Below are 14717 nucleotides of genomic sequence, written 5' to 3'. Positions count from 1 at the left end.
AGTGGTCAGCGGAGCGCCCTCGGGGCGTCCGGAGGTTTTCGGGTTTGGGATCCACTAGGCTGGGGGCGGGGCGGGGGGGCTTGTGGTTACCTTGACTCAACATTCCTAAAAGGGTGATCTGGGAATAAGAACAAAATCTGCATCAGAGAAAATTCACTTTATTAATAATATGAAATGGGAAGTGACATTGAAATTATTCGATGGCATTGGTTCTCCAACTCGCTAGATCTGGGATGTCTCCAAGATCTTTTCAAGGACTCTCCGAGATCAAAACTATTTCCATTAGGATAATAAGACAATTTGCCTTTTTCATTTTCTTAATTTATAAAATTAAGCTTAATTTTATTTTGCAAAAAATCAACAAATACATATTCAGATCTGGTTTGTCTTCAAACCACGTGTTCTTTTTTTTTTACAAACATGCCAGTTTATTTGGCATGCCAAACTTCAAGTTTTACTAACATTAGTATTCATTGAGAGGAAAGAAAAACTGCATTGCTTGATCTTTGGTAATTGGCAGTATAATTAAAAACTTGTAATTGTTTTTAAGATAAACACTTTGAAGGAAATTTAATAAATCTTGTTTTTGCTCTTCAAAGGAGCCACTATACCAAAGCATTTACCTGGATCTATCAAGTTCCTGCTGGTAGAATATTACTTCCAACCTATTTATTAGCTTTTCTTCCTGTAGTCCCATATATGCTCCCCTCCCTCCACTGAATGAAAGTACAGAAAAAAAGCAATTTATTTCTTCTTCCCTCCCCACTCCTAGAATCATGCAAGGGAAGACAACATCACAAGTCACAACATCTGAATTTACTTTGATTATATTTTACTTCTTATACTTAAAACTAGAGGCCCTGTGCATGAAATTCATGCACGGAAGTGTGTGTGTGTGTGTCCCTTAGCCCAGTCTGCATCCTCTCCAATCTGGGATCCCTCAAGGGATGTCTGACTGCCCGTTTAGACCCAATCCCATCCCTCTCACAATCCAGGACTGCTGGCTCCCAACTGCTCGCCTGCCTGCCTGCTTGATTGCCCCTAACCACTTCTACCTGCCAGCCTGATCACCCCCTAACCACTCCCCTGCCAGCCTAATTGACGCCTAACTGCTCCCCTGCTGTCCTGATTGCCGCTAACTGCCCTCCCCTGCCGGCCTGGTCGCCCCCACTGCCCTCCCCTGCAGGCCTGGTCGCCCCCAACTGCCCTCCCCTGCAGGCCTGATCGCCCACAACTGCCCTCCCCTGCCGGCCATCTTGTGGCAGCCATCTTTGACCACATTGGGGCAGCCATCTTGTGCTGGAGTGATGGTCAATTTGCATATTACCTCTTTATTATATAGGATTATTTTGTATTATAATACTGAGTTATCTAAAACCAACATTGATGGTACTAAATTGTTATAAAACCAGAGTTTTAGAGGCATTTGAAACAATTCAGGAACCATGTCTGAAAGGAGATAATTGCCTCAAAGTAAAAGAATTTTAGGTGTCAGTAGTTGAATAAGAAACAAAACTTTAGGGGGCCCATATTTTTTATTCACATCTTTACATTATTAACAAGGATATAATACTTTTGACAGTCTACAAACTTTTTTAAAAAATATATTCTTTAGTGTAGAATAGGGATCAAGGGAGCATTTTATTTTATTTCATTTTTAAATATTTTTTATTGATTTTAGAAAGAGAGGAAAGGAGAGGGAGAGGGAGAGAGAACCATTAATGTGAGAGAGAAACATTCACAGGCTGCCTCCTGCACAACCCCTACTGGGGATCAAGCCTGCAACGTGGGCATGTGCCCTGACCTGGAATTGAACCAGCAAACTTTGTGCATGGAATGATGCTCAACCAACTGAGCCACACTGGTCAAAACAAGGGAGCATTTTAAACATGATTCTAGTAAGTCTCTTATGAGCCTACTTTCCAGAAAAAGTTTATATGAAATTTCCTGATTTAAAAAAATCTAAAGTCATAGATTTAAGTTGAGAAAATGTGGTATGTGAGATTAAGGTCATTGTATTATCTATGAGCTGATGCACAATGTAAGATGTATAAAAGAACCTAAACAGACATCTATCTCAAATTTCAGGCAGGATATAAGAGTGCATAGAGAAGTGAGAGCTTTTTAGATCAGATAGTGAAAGAAGACACAGTATTCATCTCAAACAATAAGTTGTAAGCAACATATACGTATACAATGCCAATTCATAGAATGTAAACAACACCCATTAAAAAGTGTACTGTGATAGCCACACATTTTGGAGAAAGATTCCCAAGCCAGGCAGATGTGGATTGAGATAAACTTAGGCAATATAGACCATCATAACAAAGATGGTTAGTACGATGGAATTGAACTTGGATCACTCCCATGGCTGCAGGGCCCTGCAGCAGCTGATGATCTGGTATTGGTAGTAGAGCCAGGAGAAAGAGTCCTTAACACACCTGAAATCCATGGTTGGCTCCTTCAAACTGCGGAAAGTCTGTCTTGCTGAGAAGGGTCCAGGACTGGATTCTTGTCCTTGTTTTTGCACAGGCTGATCCTAGGTTACTTTTCCTCTCTGAGTTGCTGTTTTTTTGTGTGTGTTTTTAAAAAATATATTTTAGCCGAAACGGGTTTGGCTCAGTGGATAGAGCGTCGGCCTGTGGACTGAAGGGTCCCAGGTTCGATTCCGGTCAAGGGCATGTACCTTGGTTGCGGGCACATCCCCAGTGGCGGGTGTGCAGTAGGCAGCTGATCGATGTTTCTCTCTTATCGATGTTTCTAACTCTCTATCCCTCTCCCTTCCTCTCTGTAAAAAATCAATAAAATATATTAAGAAAATAAATAAATAAAATATATTTTATTGGTTTTTTACAGAGAGGAAGAGAGAGGGATTGAGAGTTAGAAACATCGATGAGAGAGAAACATCGATCAGCTGCCTCCTGCACACCCCTCACTGAGGATATGACTACAACCAAGGTACATGCCCTTGACAGGAATCAAACCCGGGACCCTTCAGTCCACAGGCCAACGCTCCATCCACTGAGCCAAACCACTTAGGCCAGAGTGCCTTTTATGTTGTTTGTGCTCAATATATTTTTTTGGGTGGAAGCCATTTATTTTCAGTTGGGAAAAGTACTTTACACTATTTTGGGAGTGGCAAATGGTCAGATGCCTCATGCTGGGGAATCAGCAGATATGCACTTCAATGACATTCCTCGGTAGAAGGCATCCACCCACATATCTGGATATTTGGACCAAAATAAATGAGGCTTTGTGTTCATGTGAAATATCAGAGTTTATAGTCTGAGAGGGGAGGCAGATATAGAAATGAGTCTGTTTCTCAGTAGTGAAGTACATCCCTGAATGTTTCCCTGTAATATTGGATCCCACAGAATATTATAGCATTTGGCAATATGCACATAAACTTCAGCCACTATGGAACTGCAAGTAGATATCATTGAGAGTAGATAGCAAAGAGAAGAGCATAGTCAGAAACAACATTGTCCAAGATGGTTGATTTCTTCTATTTACTTGCAGTATTTATTTTCTTATTTTGTACCATTTGCTTGTTAAAGTCACAATATTCTTATGCCTTTCTTCCAAAGCATTTTAAGTGCTCATATTCTGGCCATCTGTGGAGTTGGGCCAGATATTATGATTCTTACTTTACAAAGAGAGAGCATGAAATAAAAGGTCTTGGATGGTCATTGGCCAAGTAGGAGCCTGGCTCTTGACTCTTTTCAGTACTTTTTTTGAGTTATTACCAAGCAATGGAGGGCACTAGGTAAAGAATTATTTAATTTAAAAAGAAATAAGAAAAAAAACCAAAAAAAAACCCCAGAGCAATGAGATTAAAATATGTGGGTTAATGTGATAATGCATCTTTGAGTTTGAGCACATAACCTGCCCACTTACCTGTGTGAATTCAACAATGAAACGGAAACTTGCTTTACTTTTCATGCCTGCTATGGGCATGAGGGTTGACGCAAGGGCTGTGACAGGAAATGTTAAGGTTGTGGCATGAAGCTCTTACAGAATGAGATCACATTTATATTCTTTTTTTTAAAATATATATTTTATTCATTTTTTACAGAGAGGAAGGGAAAAGGACAGAGAATTAGAAACATCAATGAGAGAGAAACATCGATCAGCTGCTTCCTGCACACTCCCTACTGGGTATGCACCCGCAACCAAGGCACATGCCCCCGACTGGAATCGAACCTGGGACCCTTGAGTCCGCAGGCCGACGCTCTATCCACTGAGCCAAACCGGTTAGGGCACATTCATATTCTTTTTTCTTTTTTTTAAAATATATTTTATTGATTTTTCACAGAGAGGAAGAGAGGGGGATAGAGTGTTAGAAACATCGATGAGAGAGAAACATTGATCAGCTGCCTCCTGCACACCCCCCCACTGGGGTTGTGCCCGCAACCAAGGTACATGCCCTTGACCGGAATCAAACCCGGACCCTTCAGTCCACAGGCCGATGCTCTATCCACTGAGCCAAACCGGTTTCGGCACATTCATATTCTTAAAGACACAGTAATGACTGTACCATTCAACTACTCGAAACAGGAGATGCAACTTTCCTGAACTTGATATTTCTGTGACATTTTAGCCTTGACATTTCAACATTAATTGTTTGCAATTTTAATTTATCCTAGTAAAATCAGCAGGTGGAAAAGGAAAGACTCCTAGTGTTCAAGGGTGATTATATGCTCGTCTACAGGTATTTTCAGATTCAACAAATAGGTAAATGTTTATTTTAAACATTTGGTTAAAGTCCACTAAAGGAATTTTTGACTAGAGTTCATATTGACTTCTCTCATTTAAGAACAATGACTGTTAATAACAAAGCAAATAATATCAAGAACAGTGTGAGGGGTCATCTGGTTTCACGTGACACTGTGTAATAATAAGAACTACGTGTCATGCTTTTAAAAATGAGTAATCCTTAAAGTCCTTACGGAGCATATAAGAATCACCGTGGTTCTGAGATGCCCACAGGGGCCTGTGACAGGGACTCGTGTCACAATTGGTCACAGAACTCTCACTCTTTGTTCAGGCCTTGGCATTTTTACAACTATAATTAATTCTTTGACTCATAGGCTCATTTTATCATCATAGTCTTACTGTCTGATTGCCACACACTTTTTTGGCCTCTATTTTGGAAACTCATGTTCAGGTGTTCTACGAAAACATAGATATTATTTTCATACATAAGTTTATTTGGCATCAATTGCAAAACTATACGTTCTACCCACAACGTGAGAAACGGGGGTTTGAAAAATCATGCATTTTGTTAATTCTGCATGGAAGAAGGATAATAACGCAGTGTGTTGATATTACTGATAGGATTAAAGGCACACATCACGTGGGGGAACTGTTAGGAAGTGTATAAGCCCGGCTTCCATTTATCCGTCTTTGGCGGACAAGTCTCCTTTGTTATTTTACGTATCACTCTGGTTTGAAGCTCTCAAATAAGGGTTCTCGAAACATGAGTTTTGAAATATAAAATGTGGGGTGTTAAGCATTGTTTCTTTTACGGATGTACTCTAATGGCTTTAGTAAAATTTATGGCGCTCCTTTACCCACTTTCAACAATGCCTCCCTGACATTTCCTGAGAGCCAGGAACAAAATCTACCAGTCTTCGAATCTCACCTGGCACATGGCAAGATTTCCTAAGTGAATGCAAGAATTAATAAATTCTAGTCCTGAGTCTGCTTCTCTCTAGCTAGATGACTTTGAACAAATCACTTCTCTGAACTCTGTCGTCCTCTTCTGAAACATTGAGGGCTTGGTCTGAATAAACCCTAAGATTCCTTCCTATGCTAAAATTCTATGGTTCTTTGACCATACTTAATAATAGAAGAGTAAAGATACTCTACTTAAATAAGTTTCTAATTATTCTTTCCTGTCTGGGTAGTCTTAGATTACTTGCTATTATATAATTTATTAGAGGCCCGGTGCATGTGGGGTCCCTCGGCCTGGCCTGCACCCTCTCACAATCCAGGACCCCTTAGGGGATGTTGGAGAGCTGGTTTCAGCCCAATCCCCACAAGCCAGGCTGAGGGACCCTACCCTTGCACAAATCCATGCACCAGGCCTCTAGTATGCATATAAGATTTTTGGTTAATCTCTTCCCGCCCTCTCCCCTCCCCCGCCCTTCCCCTTTCCCTCTGAGATTCATCAGTCTGTTCCATGTTTCCATGCCTGTGGTTTCTGCTCCTGCATTAAGCGTCTGCTCCCTGGTGGTCAGTGCACATCATAGCTACCAGCTGGTCAGCCTGTCAGCCAGTCGTTTAGGCTTTTATATATATAGATGTTAATTAAAAGGAAATAAGTCATATCAAAATATAAATTAAAAAATGTAAATTTTAGAATTTGTCTGTATACACAAATATGTATTTTATAATTTGTTCAGCCACAATTATTCAAAATGGGAAATTAATAAAATTTTCTATGTCACAAAAGATATATTAAACATTTTTAGATTTATCGTTATTGGTCTCTCTACTCTGATAACTTGATGTATACTTTTCATTCTTGTGTCATTGACATTGCTGCAAAATCTTTTTTCTGTTATTAGGACTCTATTTCTTTCCATCTTTACTATCTTCTTGGATTTGTGTTGAATTTATATATATAAATCTGCTGCTATTTTCCCTGTTTTAGCTCTCCCATTGCTTCATTATTTTTTTCCCTCTTTTATCCTCAGAATTTAAAAATATAGGGAACATTGATCTGTCTTTCATCTTTAAGGTGAATAAAGTTTTTTTTCTTTTGAGGCACATATTGTGCCTACTATGAAATTATCTATATAGTGTTGGACATTTAATAAATATTGTATGAATTACATTAATTATTAATACTTTATTAGTTTTTATGTTTTTATTATTCAATTTTTGTTCATATGTTCCCTTTCCCCCATTTTCCAGTTCTATCTTTTTGTTTTCCTTTCATTCCATCTTATTTCTTCTAAGTTATCATTTTGGAAACTTGTGTGTTTTTTTCATGATTCTCAACTCTTTTATTTCTTTTCCCTCTCTAAAGAATTTCTGTAATTTTCTTAGGTTGGACTATAAGAAATTGCCATTTTTGTAAGTCAAAAATACTAACTATTAGCAATTTCATATGGTTCAACCTGACAATTTTCCTCAGTGTTTAGCAGCACAGCACCTAGCAGATGCTCAATTAATATTTGTTGAATAAATAAATAAATAAATAAATCCTCTTTTTCATTGGTTTCTCTGAGGGCCTTGATAACATTAGGCAGATAGCTTTTTATAAATTGTAGACTCAGAAGTCTTCAATCATCAATGACCTTATCAGATTTGCTCATTGCCTGATTCTATTACTCCTTTTCATCAATGTGCTAAAGATAAACCTGAGGATATGCTTGTGAGCAAGCATGTGATTACCCACATCAATGTTATTATTATATATACTAGAGGCCCGATGCACAAATTCATTCACCGATGGGATCCCTTTGGGTGGCCTGCAGGGATCAGGCTGAAACCCGCAGTCCAACACTGTCTGCAGCTCCTACCTGCCGCTCCCGCTCATCCCCACCCCACTGTGCCTGCTGCGGGCTTGCCTCCAATCAGTTCCGATCAGGAGATGCTCGAGCTGCCGTAACAGCGCTCACCAGCCATGAGCCCTGCATCTGGCACCCTCCCAAGGGGAGTGGCCTGTGGGATTGGGCTGAAACCGGCTCTCTGACATCCCCCGAGGGGTCCCAGATTGCGAGAGGGTGCAGGCCAGGCTGAGGGACTCCACCGTGCACAATTGGCTCAGGAGGGACTGTGGGAGAGCTCCAGGGCATGTCTGGCCCATCTTGCTCAGTCCCGATTGGCCTGATCCCAGCAGCAAGCTAACCTACCAGTTGGAGCATCTGCCCCCTGGTGGTCAGTGAACGTCATAGCGACTGGTCGACCAGTTGACTGTCTTTCCCCTCATGGTCAGTGTACATCATAGCACGTGGTTGAGCAGCATTAGCATATCCTATCTAATAAAAAAGTAATATGCAAATTGATAAGTCACTCCAACACACAAGATGGCCGCCCCCATGTGCTCAAAGATGGCTTCCCCCATGTGGACACAAGATGGCTGCCACAAGATGGCCGGTAGGGGAGGGCAGTTGGGAGGGACCAGGCCTGCAAGGGAGGGCAGTTGGGGGGGAACAGGCCTGCAGGGGAAGGCAGTTGGGGGGAACTAGGCCTGCAAGGGAGGGCAGATGTGGGGGACCAGGCCTGCAGAGGAGGGCAGTTAGGGGCCACCAGGCCTGCAGGGGAGGGCAGTTGGGGGCAATCAGGCCTGCAGGGGAGGACAGTTAGGGGCGACCGGCCAACAGGGGAGGGCAGTTAGAGGTGATCAGGCCGGCAGGGAGAGCAATTATGGGCAATCGGGCCAGCAGGGGAGCAGTTAGGTGTCAATCGGGCTGGCAGGAGAGTGGTTAGGGGGTGATCAGGTTGGCAGGCAGAAGTGGTTAGGGACAATCAGGCAGGCAGGCAAGCAAGCGGTTGGGAGCCAGCAGTCCTGGATTGTGAGAGGAATGTCCGACTGCCCATTTAGGCCCTCTCAGATTGGAGAGGGTGCAGGCTGGGTTGAGGGACACCACCCTCCCTGCCCCCCCCCCCCGCATGAATTTCATGCACCGGGACCCTAGTCATTAGCATAATACGCTTTGATTGGTTGTTCGGTTGTTCTGCCATTTGGTCTATTTGCATATTACCCTTTTATTATATAGGATATTTGCATGGATGTTAGGAAACAAATTTATGGAGCATGCATCTTTTTGAGAATATCATCTCAAAAAGCTGAAATATGTTAAAAGGGAAATAGTTTGTTCAGAAATAGCAGAAATTGAAGGAAGGTTATGTTTCTTAAAATACATTACTATTTCAGTGTTATTAGCATTAATGTGAAATATCTGTTATCTCCCAAATGGTCACCTTCAATATTCTACCTTCAATGGGCCTATGAGAATTTATGCACACTGAAATAACAGACGAGCCTTGGAGAGGAGACTTATAATTGTGGAAACATTTTAGGCTTCCTGAGTTGCTGATGACTAGAATTGCTGACACTGTCCATGAAGATTTTCAGTTCAAGCTGCTTTTAATACCTCAATATGTTATCACATAAGCCCATTTTTTTCTAACAACTAAGATCTTTGTTTAATGCATTGACAAATAGGTGCAGAATTTTCAGCAATTTATCTCATGAAATTTAGTAAGCGAATCAGGGAATCAGGGGGAACATTAAAACTAGGATTTCTGGTTTCTACCCAATAGGATTTCCACTTCACCCCACTGGCATTAGACTTCTATTTAGTCATTTAATAATTGCACTTATGATTCACACCCCATGAGTTATGAAGAGTTTCTTTTGTTCTCTTTTAGTCATGAAAAGGTGAAGTTCAAGATCTGACTCTGACGTGGTATCAACCTCTCATTCAAGGAAGGACATACTTTTTCTTTCTTTTTTTTTTTAAAGATAAAATTGTAATTACTTAATAGTAAAGCAATACGTATTCTTTGTAAAACATCCAAATAACATAGAATTTAGTTAGTAAAAAAACACCTTTTACAAAAGAAAGCTGTTAAAATAAGTTTTCACACAGCCCAGTCCTTTTCTTTAATGAACTCTGAACTGTTTAAATACTTATATCATAGTAAATTTTGTTGTGCTGTAATGACTCTTTGGACACATTTAATATTACAAATGTTTTCTTTGCACAAAAGAGGAAATACAAACAGCCAATAAATAAGCCTCAGAATTGTTCAGTTTCACTAATCATCAAAGATATGAAAAGTAAAATGAGGTTCATTTTTTGCTCAGTACATGTAATACTGTGAAGGGGGTGGTAAAAAGGGCATTCTCTATTCACTACAGTAATAACCATTTAAAAAGGCATTTTAGCAATTCGCTTTAATAAGTGTAAAGATTCCGTCCTTAAACATTACACGCGAGTATTGCCCAATCCATTTTTATTTACCTAACTATTGCACTTTTGCACTGCTGATTTGTAAAGATACTATCTCATGAGTCAATCTCATGATCATGATCTCATGTGTCATTCTCTAATTGCAGATGTAATGGTCTCCTCAGCTATTTCTATATTTTATCTATTTATCACTTTCTAGATATGCCACTAAGAAGCTCAATCAAATTCTAGTTTATTCATATAAGCTTTTTAAAAAATTAATAAGTTGACTTCAACAAAGTGAAATGGTTCCCCTTGCCCTCAAGAAATCCTTTTATGTTTATTGAAAAATTTAAGGAACAAGAACAAGGAAGAAATATACCTAATTCCACTTCCAAGTATACCACTTGGAGTACATCATTTCAGGCTTTTTGTCTAGAGTAGACATACACATATGTATGTATTATACATGCTGTCAAATTAACCTCCAGAAAGGGTTATAAATGTATATGCCCACCTATATAAAATGGGAAATGACAAGCAAGACTATAATTTCTCCTTGTCAACAGTGGGTACTAACATTTTAAAAATGGTTTTAAAATACCCTCTTGTTTTAACTAGCTTTCTTTTTTACATACTAAATGAATATTTATAGTTCTTCCTTTTTGAGTTCTCTATTAGTATTTTTGTTAGAGTGTATTTTAGCCAAGTGTAATCCCAAGATTGTTGGAACTGTTTTGTTTCAATTGGGCTTAGTCTATTCTTGAAATTTCTATGGGACATTACATTACCATTTATCTGGTTTGTTCTGCATGCAAATTGTAATCACTATGATTTATAGAAGTTACTCGAATCATTTCACTTTTGCAATTAAGGCCATATTAAATGTCTTTCCCTTTAAAAAATCATTTTCTTTTTGTTGTTGTTAATCTTCACCCGAGGATATTTTTCCATTGGTTTTTAGAGAGAATGGCAGAGACAGGGAAAGACAGAGAAAAGCATTGATGTTTCTCTCACATCAACTGGTTGCCCCCTGCAACGGGGCTGGGTGGGGAAGGAGCCTGCAACCAAGGTACAAGCCCTTTACCAGGGACTCTTTGGTTCGCAGGCCAACGCTCTACCCACTGAGCAAAACCGGCTAGGCCCATTGTGAAATTTTAAAAAACTGACTGAGTGCCCTAACTGGTTTGGTTCAGTGGGGATAGATCATTGGCTCGTGGACTGAAAAAGGGTTCCAGGTTCAATTCTGGTCAAGGGCATGTACCTTGGTTGCAGGCTCAATCTCCAATAGGGAGTGTGCAGGAGGCAGCTGATCGATGTTTCTTTCTCATTGATGTTTCTAACTTTCTATCCTTCTCCCTTCCTCTCTGTAAAAATCAACAAAATATATTTAATAAACAACAACAACAACAACAACAACAACAAAAACTGACTTAGAAAAGTTGTTTCAAGCCACATTTGGCCAGAATATGAATTTGTTAAATAAATCTGATCAGAAGAATTTTCTTCAGAAAATTGCCTCAAGTTGGCCTTGTGTTTTATATTTTTATTTAACTTAGATCCACATTTTTGGATACAGTTTCTTACACTTGATTTGACTTACTGAACTCTATCAATAAAGGAGCCCAACAAACATTTGAGTATATTTTATAGAGCTCTTTTATCCTTTTCCTACTTATGTGGAATTCCTATTCATGTCAGAGGGATTTACTGTGATTGAAATAAAGGGAGTCTGTGTCCTTGAAAAGTTTTTAAGCAGGCTTTAGGTATATAAATGGTATTGTGCTAATATGCTAAGTGTCTGACCATCCAACCAGTCGCTATGATGTGCATTGATCACCAGGGCCAGACGCTCATCGCAGGAGCTGCCATGACGTGCACTGGTCATTTACAGAGAAATGAGCACCATGAACCTGGCGCCCACAAAGCAACACTTGGCTTCCCCCAAGTGGGACACAGGCCCCGCCACCACCTTGGAGCAACACCCCACCAAATTGCAGCCGACGCTGCCAAGACCCCATGGTGCAAAATGCGGCCCACAACCCAGTCCAGCCTGGAAACGGTGGCTGTGGCGCTGGGTAATAACGCCACGTAGCAATGCCCGGCTTCCTCTCCCTAGAACTAGCCTCCTTGGAATTTCTTCAGCCCAGGAACACGACGTGCTTTATAGCCAGGTGCAAACATTTTACACTTAACCAAATGTCTGTGAAGTGTTTTCCCGTTCCTCATCTCATTTGATCCTCAGAGAAATCCTGGAGTAGGTAGATAGGAGACTTGGTGGAATCCAATTTTCTTTTCATTAGCCAGAAAATGGAGATTTAGAAAGCTTACAAACTTGAACCGACTGAAAAGAAGTAAGAAATGGTGGAACTTGACAATGACTTCAGGTTTTCTCACTGTGGAGAATATAGTCAAACACTGCTGCAGTTAAATATTTTACCCTTTGTTCTCCCTGTGTGATCTACAATAATAATCTGCTTCGTGTTGATATTTACTGCTGTGCTGCTGACAATTACCTGAAAGAGAAGTTGGGGTGCTTCACTGGGCTGGAAAAAGTTTGGCTAAATCAGAAAGCAGGCCTAATTAAGTTTATTCTATACATATAAAAGGCTAAGTTGACTTGCGCATGCCAGTCGCGTGTGTGTGTTTCGATCTGTCATTGTCAATCGTGAATTTGGTTGACACTTCTATTACAGAGAAAGGGCAAATAGCGATTTAAAATATTTCTTCTAATTAATTTCCTTTCAATGTGCATGAATTCATGCACTGGGCCACTAGTCTATAATAATAGCATAACCTAACTAAAGAAGTCAGGAAGAGGATCTGGCTGAGGAGGCAAAGAAGATAAAATTTATAAACTTGCTGTGATTATCTTCTTGCTTTTCATTAAGATTCAAATTGAAAGTTAAAAGAAAAACCCATTATATTAGGGAAAAATGAAAGTCTTAGAGAAAGAATATGTTTAGCTTTCTGCTGGTGAACGCCGCGGAGTAAGCATCGTTGGAATGTCCCCTGTTGCAGTCATCATGTCTAAGTCTGAGTCTCCCAACGAGCCGGGGCAGCTGCGGAAGCTCTTTATCGGAGGTTTGAGCTTTGAAACAACCGATGAGAGTCTGAGGAGCCATTTTGAGCCATGGGGAACGCTCACGGACTGTGTGGGGATGAGAGATCCAAACACCAAGCGCTCAGAGGCTTTGGGTTTGTCACCTATGCCACTGTGGAGGAGGTGGATGCAGCCATGAATGCAAGGCCACACAAGGTGGACGGGAGAGTTGTGGAGCCACAGAGGGCTGTCTCAAGAGAAGATTCTCAAAGACCTGGTGCCCACTTAACTGTGAAAAAGATTTTTGCCGGTGGTATTACAGAAGACACTGAAGAACATCACCTAAGAGATTATTTTGAACAGTATGGGAAAATAGAAGTGATTGAAATCATGACTGACCGAGGCAGTGGCAAAAAGAGGGGCTTTGCTTTTGTAACCTTTGATGACCATGACTCTGTAGACAAGATTGTCATTCAGAAACACCACCCTGTGAATGGCCACAACTGTGAAGTAAGGAAAGCCCTATCTAAGCAAGAGATGGCTAGTGCTTCGTCCAGCCAAAGAGGTCCAAGTGGTTCTGGAAACTTCGGAGGTGGTCGTGGAGGTGGTTTTGGTGGAAATGACAACTTCGGTCACGGAGGAAACTTCAGTGGTCGAGGTGGCTTTGGTGGCAGCCGTGGATATGGTGGCAGTGGGGATGGCTATAATGGATTTGGTAATGATGGAAGCAATTTTGGAGGTGGTGGAAGCTACAATGATTTTGGCAATTACAACAATCAGTCTTCAAATTTTGGGCCTATGAAAGGAGGAAACTTTGGAGGCAGAAGCTCTGGCTCTTATGGTGGTGGAGGTCAATACTTTGCCAAACCACGAAACCAAGGTGGCTATGGCGGTTCCAGCAGCAGCAGTAGCTATGGCAGTGGCAGAAGGTTTTTTTTTTTTTTTAAATATATTTTATTGATTTATTACAGAGAGGAAGAGAGAGGGATAGAGAGTTAGAAACATCTATGAGAGAGAAACATCGATCAGCTGCCTCTTGCACACCCCCTACTGGGGATGTGCCCGCAACCAAGGTACATGCCCTGACCGGAATCGAACCTGGGACCTTTCAGTCCGCAGGCCGACGCTCTATCCATTGAGCCAAACCGGTTTCGGCAGAAGGTTTTAATTACTGCCAGGAAACAAAGCTTAGCAGGAGAGGAGAGCCAGAGAAGTGACAGGGAAGCTACAGGTTACAACAGATTTGTGAACTCAGCCAAGCACAGTGGTGGCAGGGCCTAGCTGCTACAAAGAAGACATGTGTTAGACAATACTCATGTGAATGGGCAAAAAAAACCTCGAGGACTGTATTTGTGACTAATTGTATAACAGGTTATTTTAGTTTCTGTTCTGTGGAAAGTGTAAAGCATTCCAACCAAGGGTTTTAATGTAGATTTTTTTTTTTTTTTGCACCCATGCTGTTGATTGCTAAATGTAATAGTCTGATCATGACGCTGAATAAATGTGTCTTTTTAAAATAAATAAATAAATAAAGAATATGTTTACTGCAAATTTTAGAGAGATTTCTACCGTAATTTGTGGCACAATCAACTATTACATGAACCTCTTTGAGTTATATGCAACTTTGACTTTAATGTTTTTGTTTTGTTAATCCTCACCCAAGGATATTTTTCCATTGTTTTTTTTTGGAATAGTGGAAGAGAAAGGGAAAGACAGTGAGAAACATCGATGTAAGAGAAACACACATTGATTGGTTGCCTCCT

General features: G+C 40.6%; 1 protein-coding gene and 1 pseudogene across 2 annotated transcripts; one reads left to right on the top strand and one right to left on the bottom strand.

Annotated features, from left to right (window-relative positions):
• Positions 1-105: 105 nt before the first annotated feature.
• LOC307109313 (serine palmitoyltransferase small subunit B-like) lies at positions 106-2452 on the bottom strand (annotated as a pseudogene). Its single transcript has 2 exons — positions 2225-2452; positions 106-118 (listed from the first exon to the last, which is right to left on the bottom strand). The product of its transcript is annotated as a serine palmitoyltransferase small subunit B-like (transcript).
• A 10465-nt stretch (positions 2453-12917) lies between these two features.
• On the top strand, positions 12918-14461 carry LOC307109869 (heterogeneous nuclear ribonucleoprotein A1-like 2). The gene is given in 3 exon segments (XM_079788829.1): positions 12918-13094; positions 13097-13883; positions 14116-14461. Coding segments are annotated over 3 exon segments (951 nt in total). The 5' UTR covers positions 12918-12937; the 3' UTR covers positions 14123-14461.
• Positions 14462-14717: the final 256 nt, after the last annotated feature.

The sequence above is a fragment of the Cnephaeus nilssonii genome, assembly GCF_951640355.1.
Source record: "Cnephaeus nilssonii genome assembly, chromosome: 13".
Classification (NCBI taxonomy): Eukaryota; Metazoa; Chordata; class Mammalia; order Chiroptera; family Vespertilionidae; genus Cnephaeus; species Cnephaeus nilssonii.
Note: the sequence above shows the minus strand (reverse complement) of the source record. Positions and strands in the feature narration are given on the sequence as shown.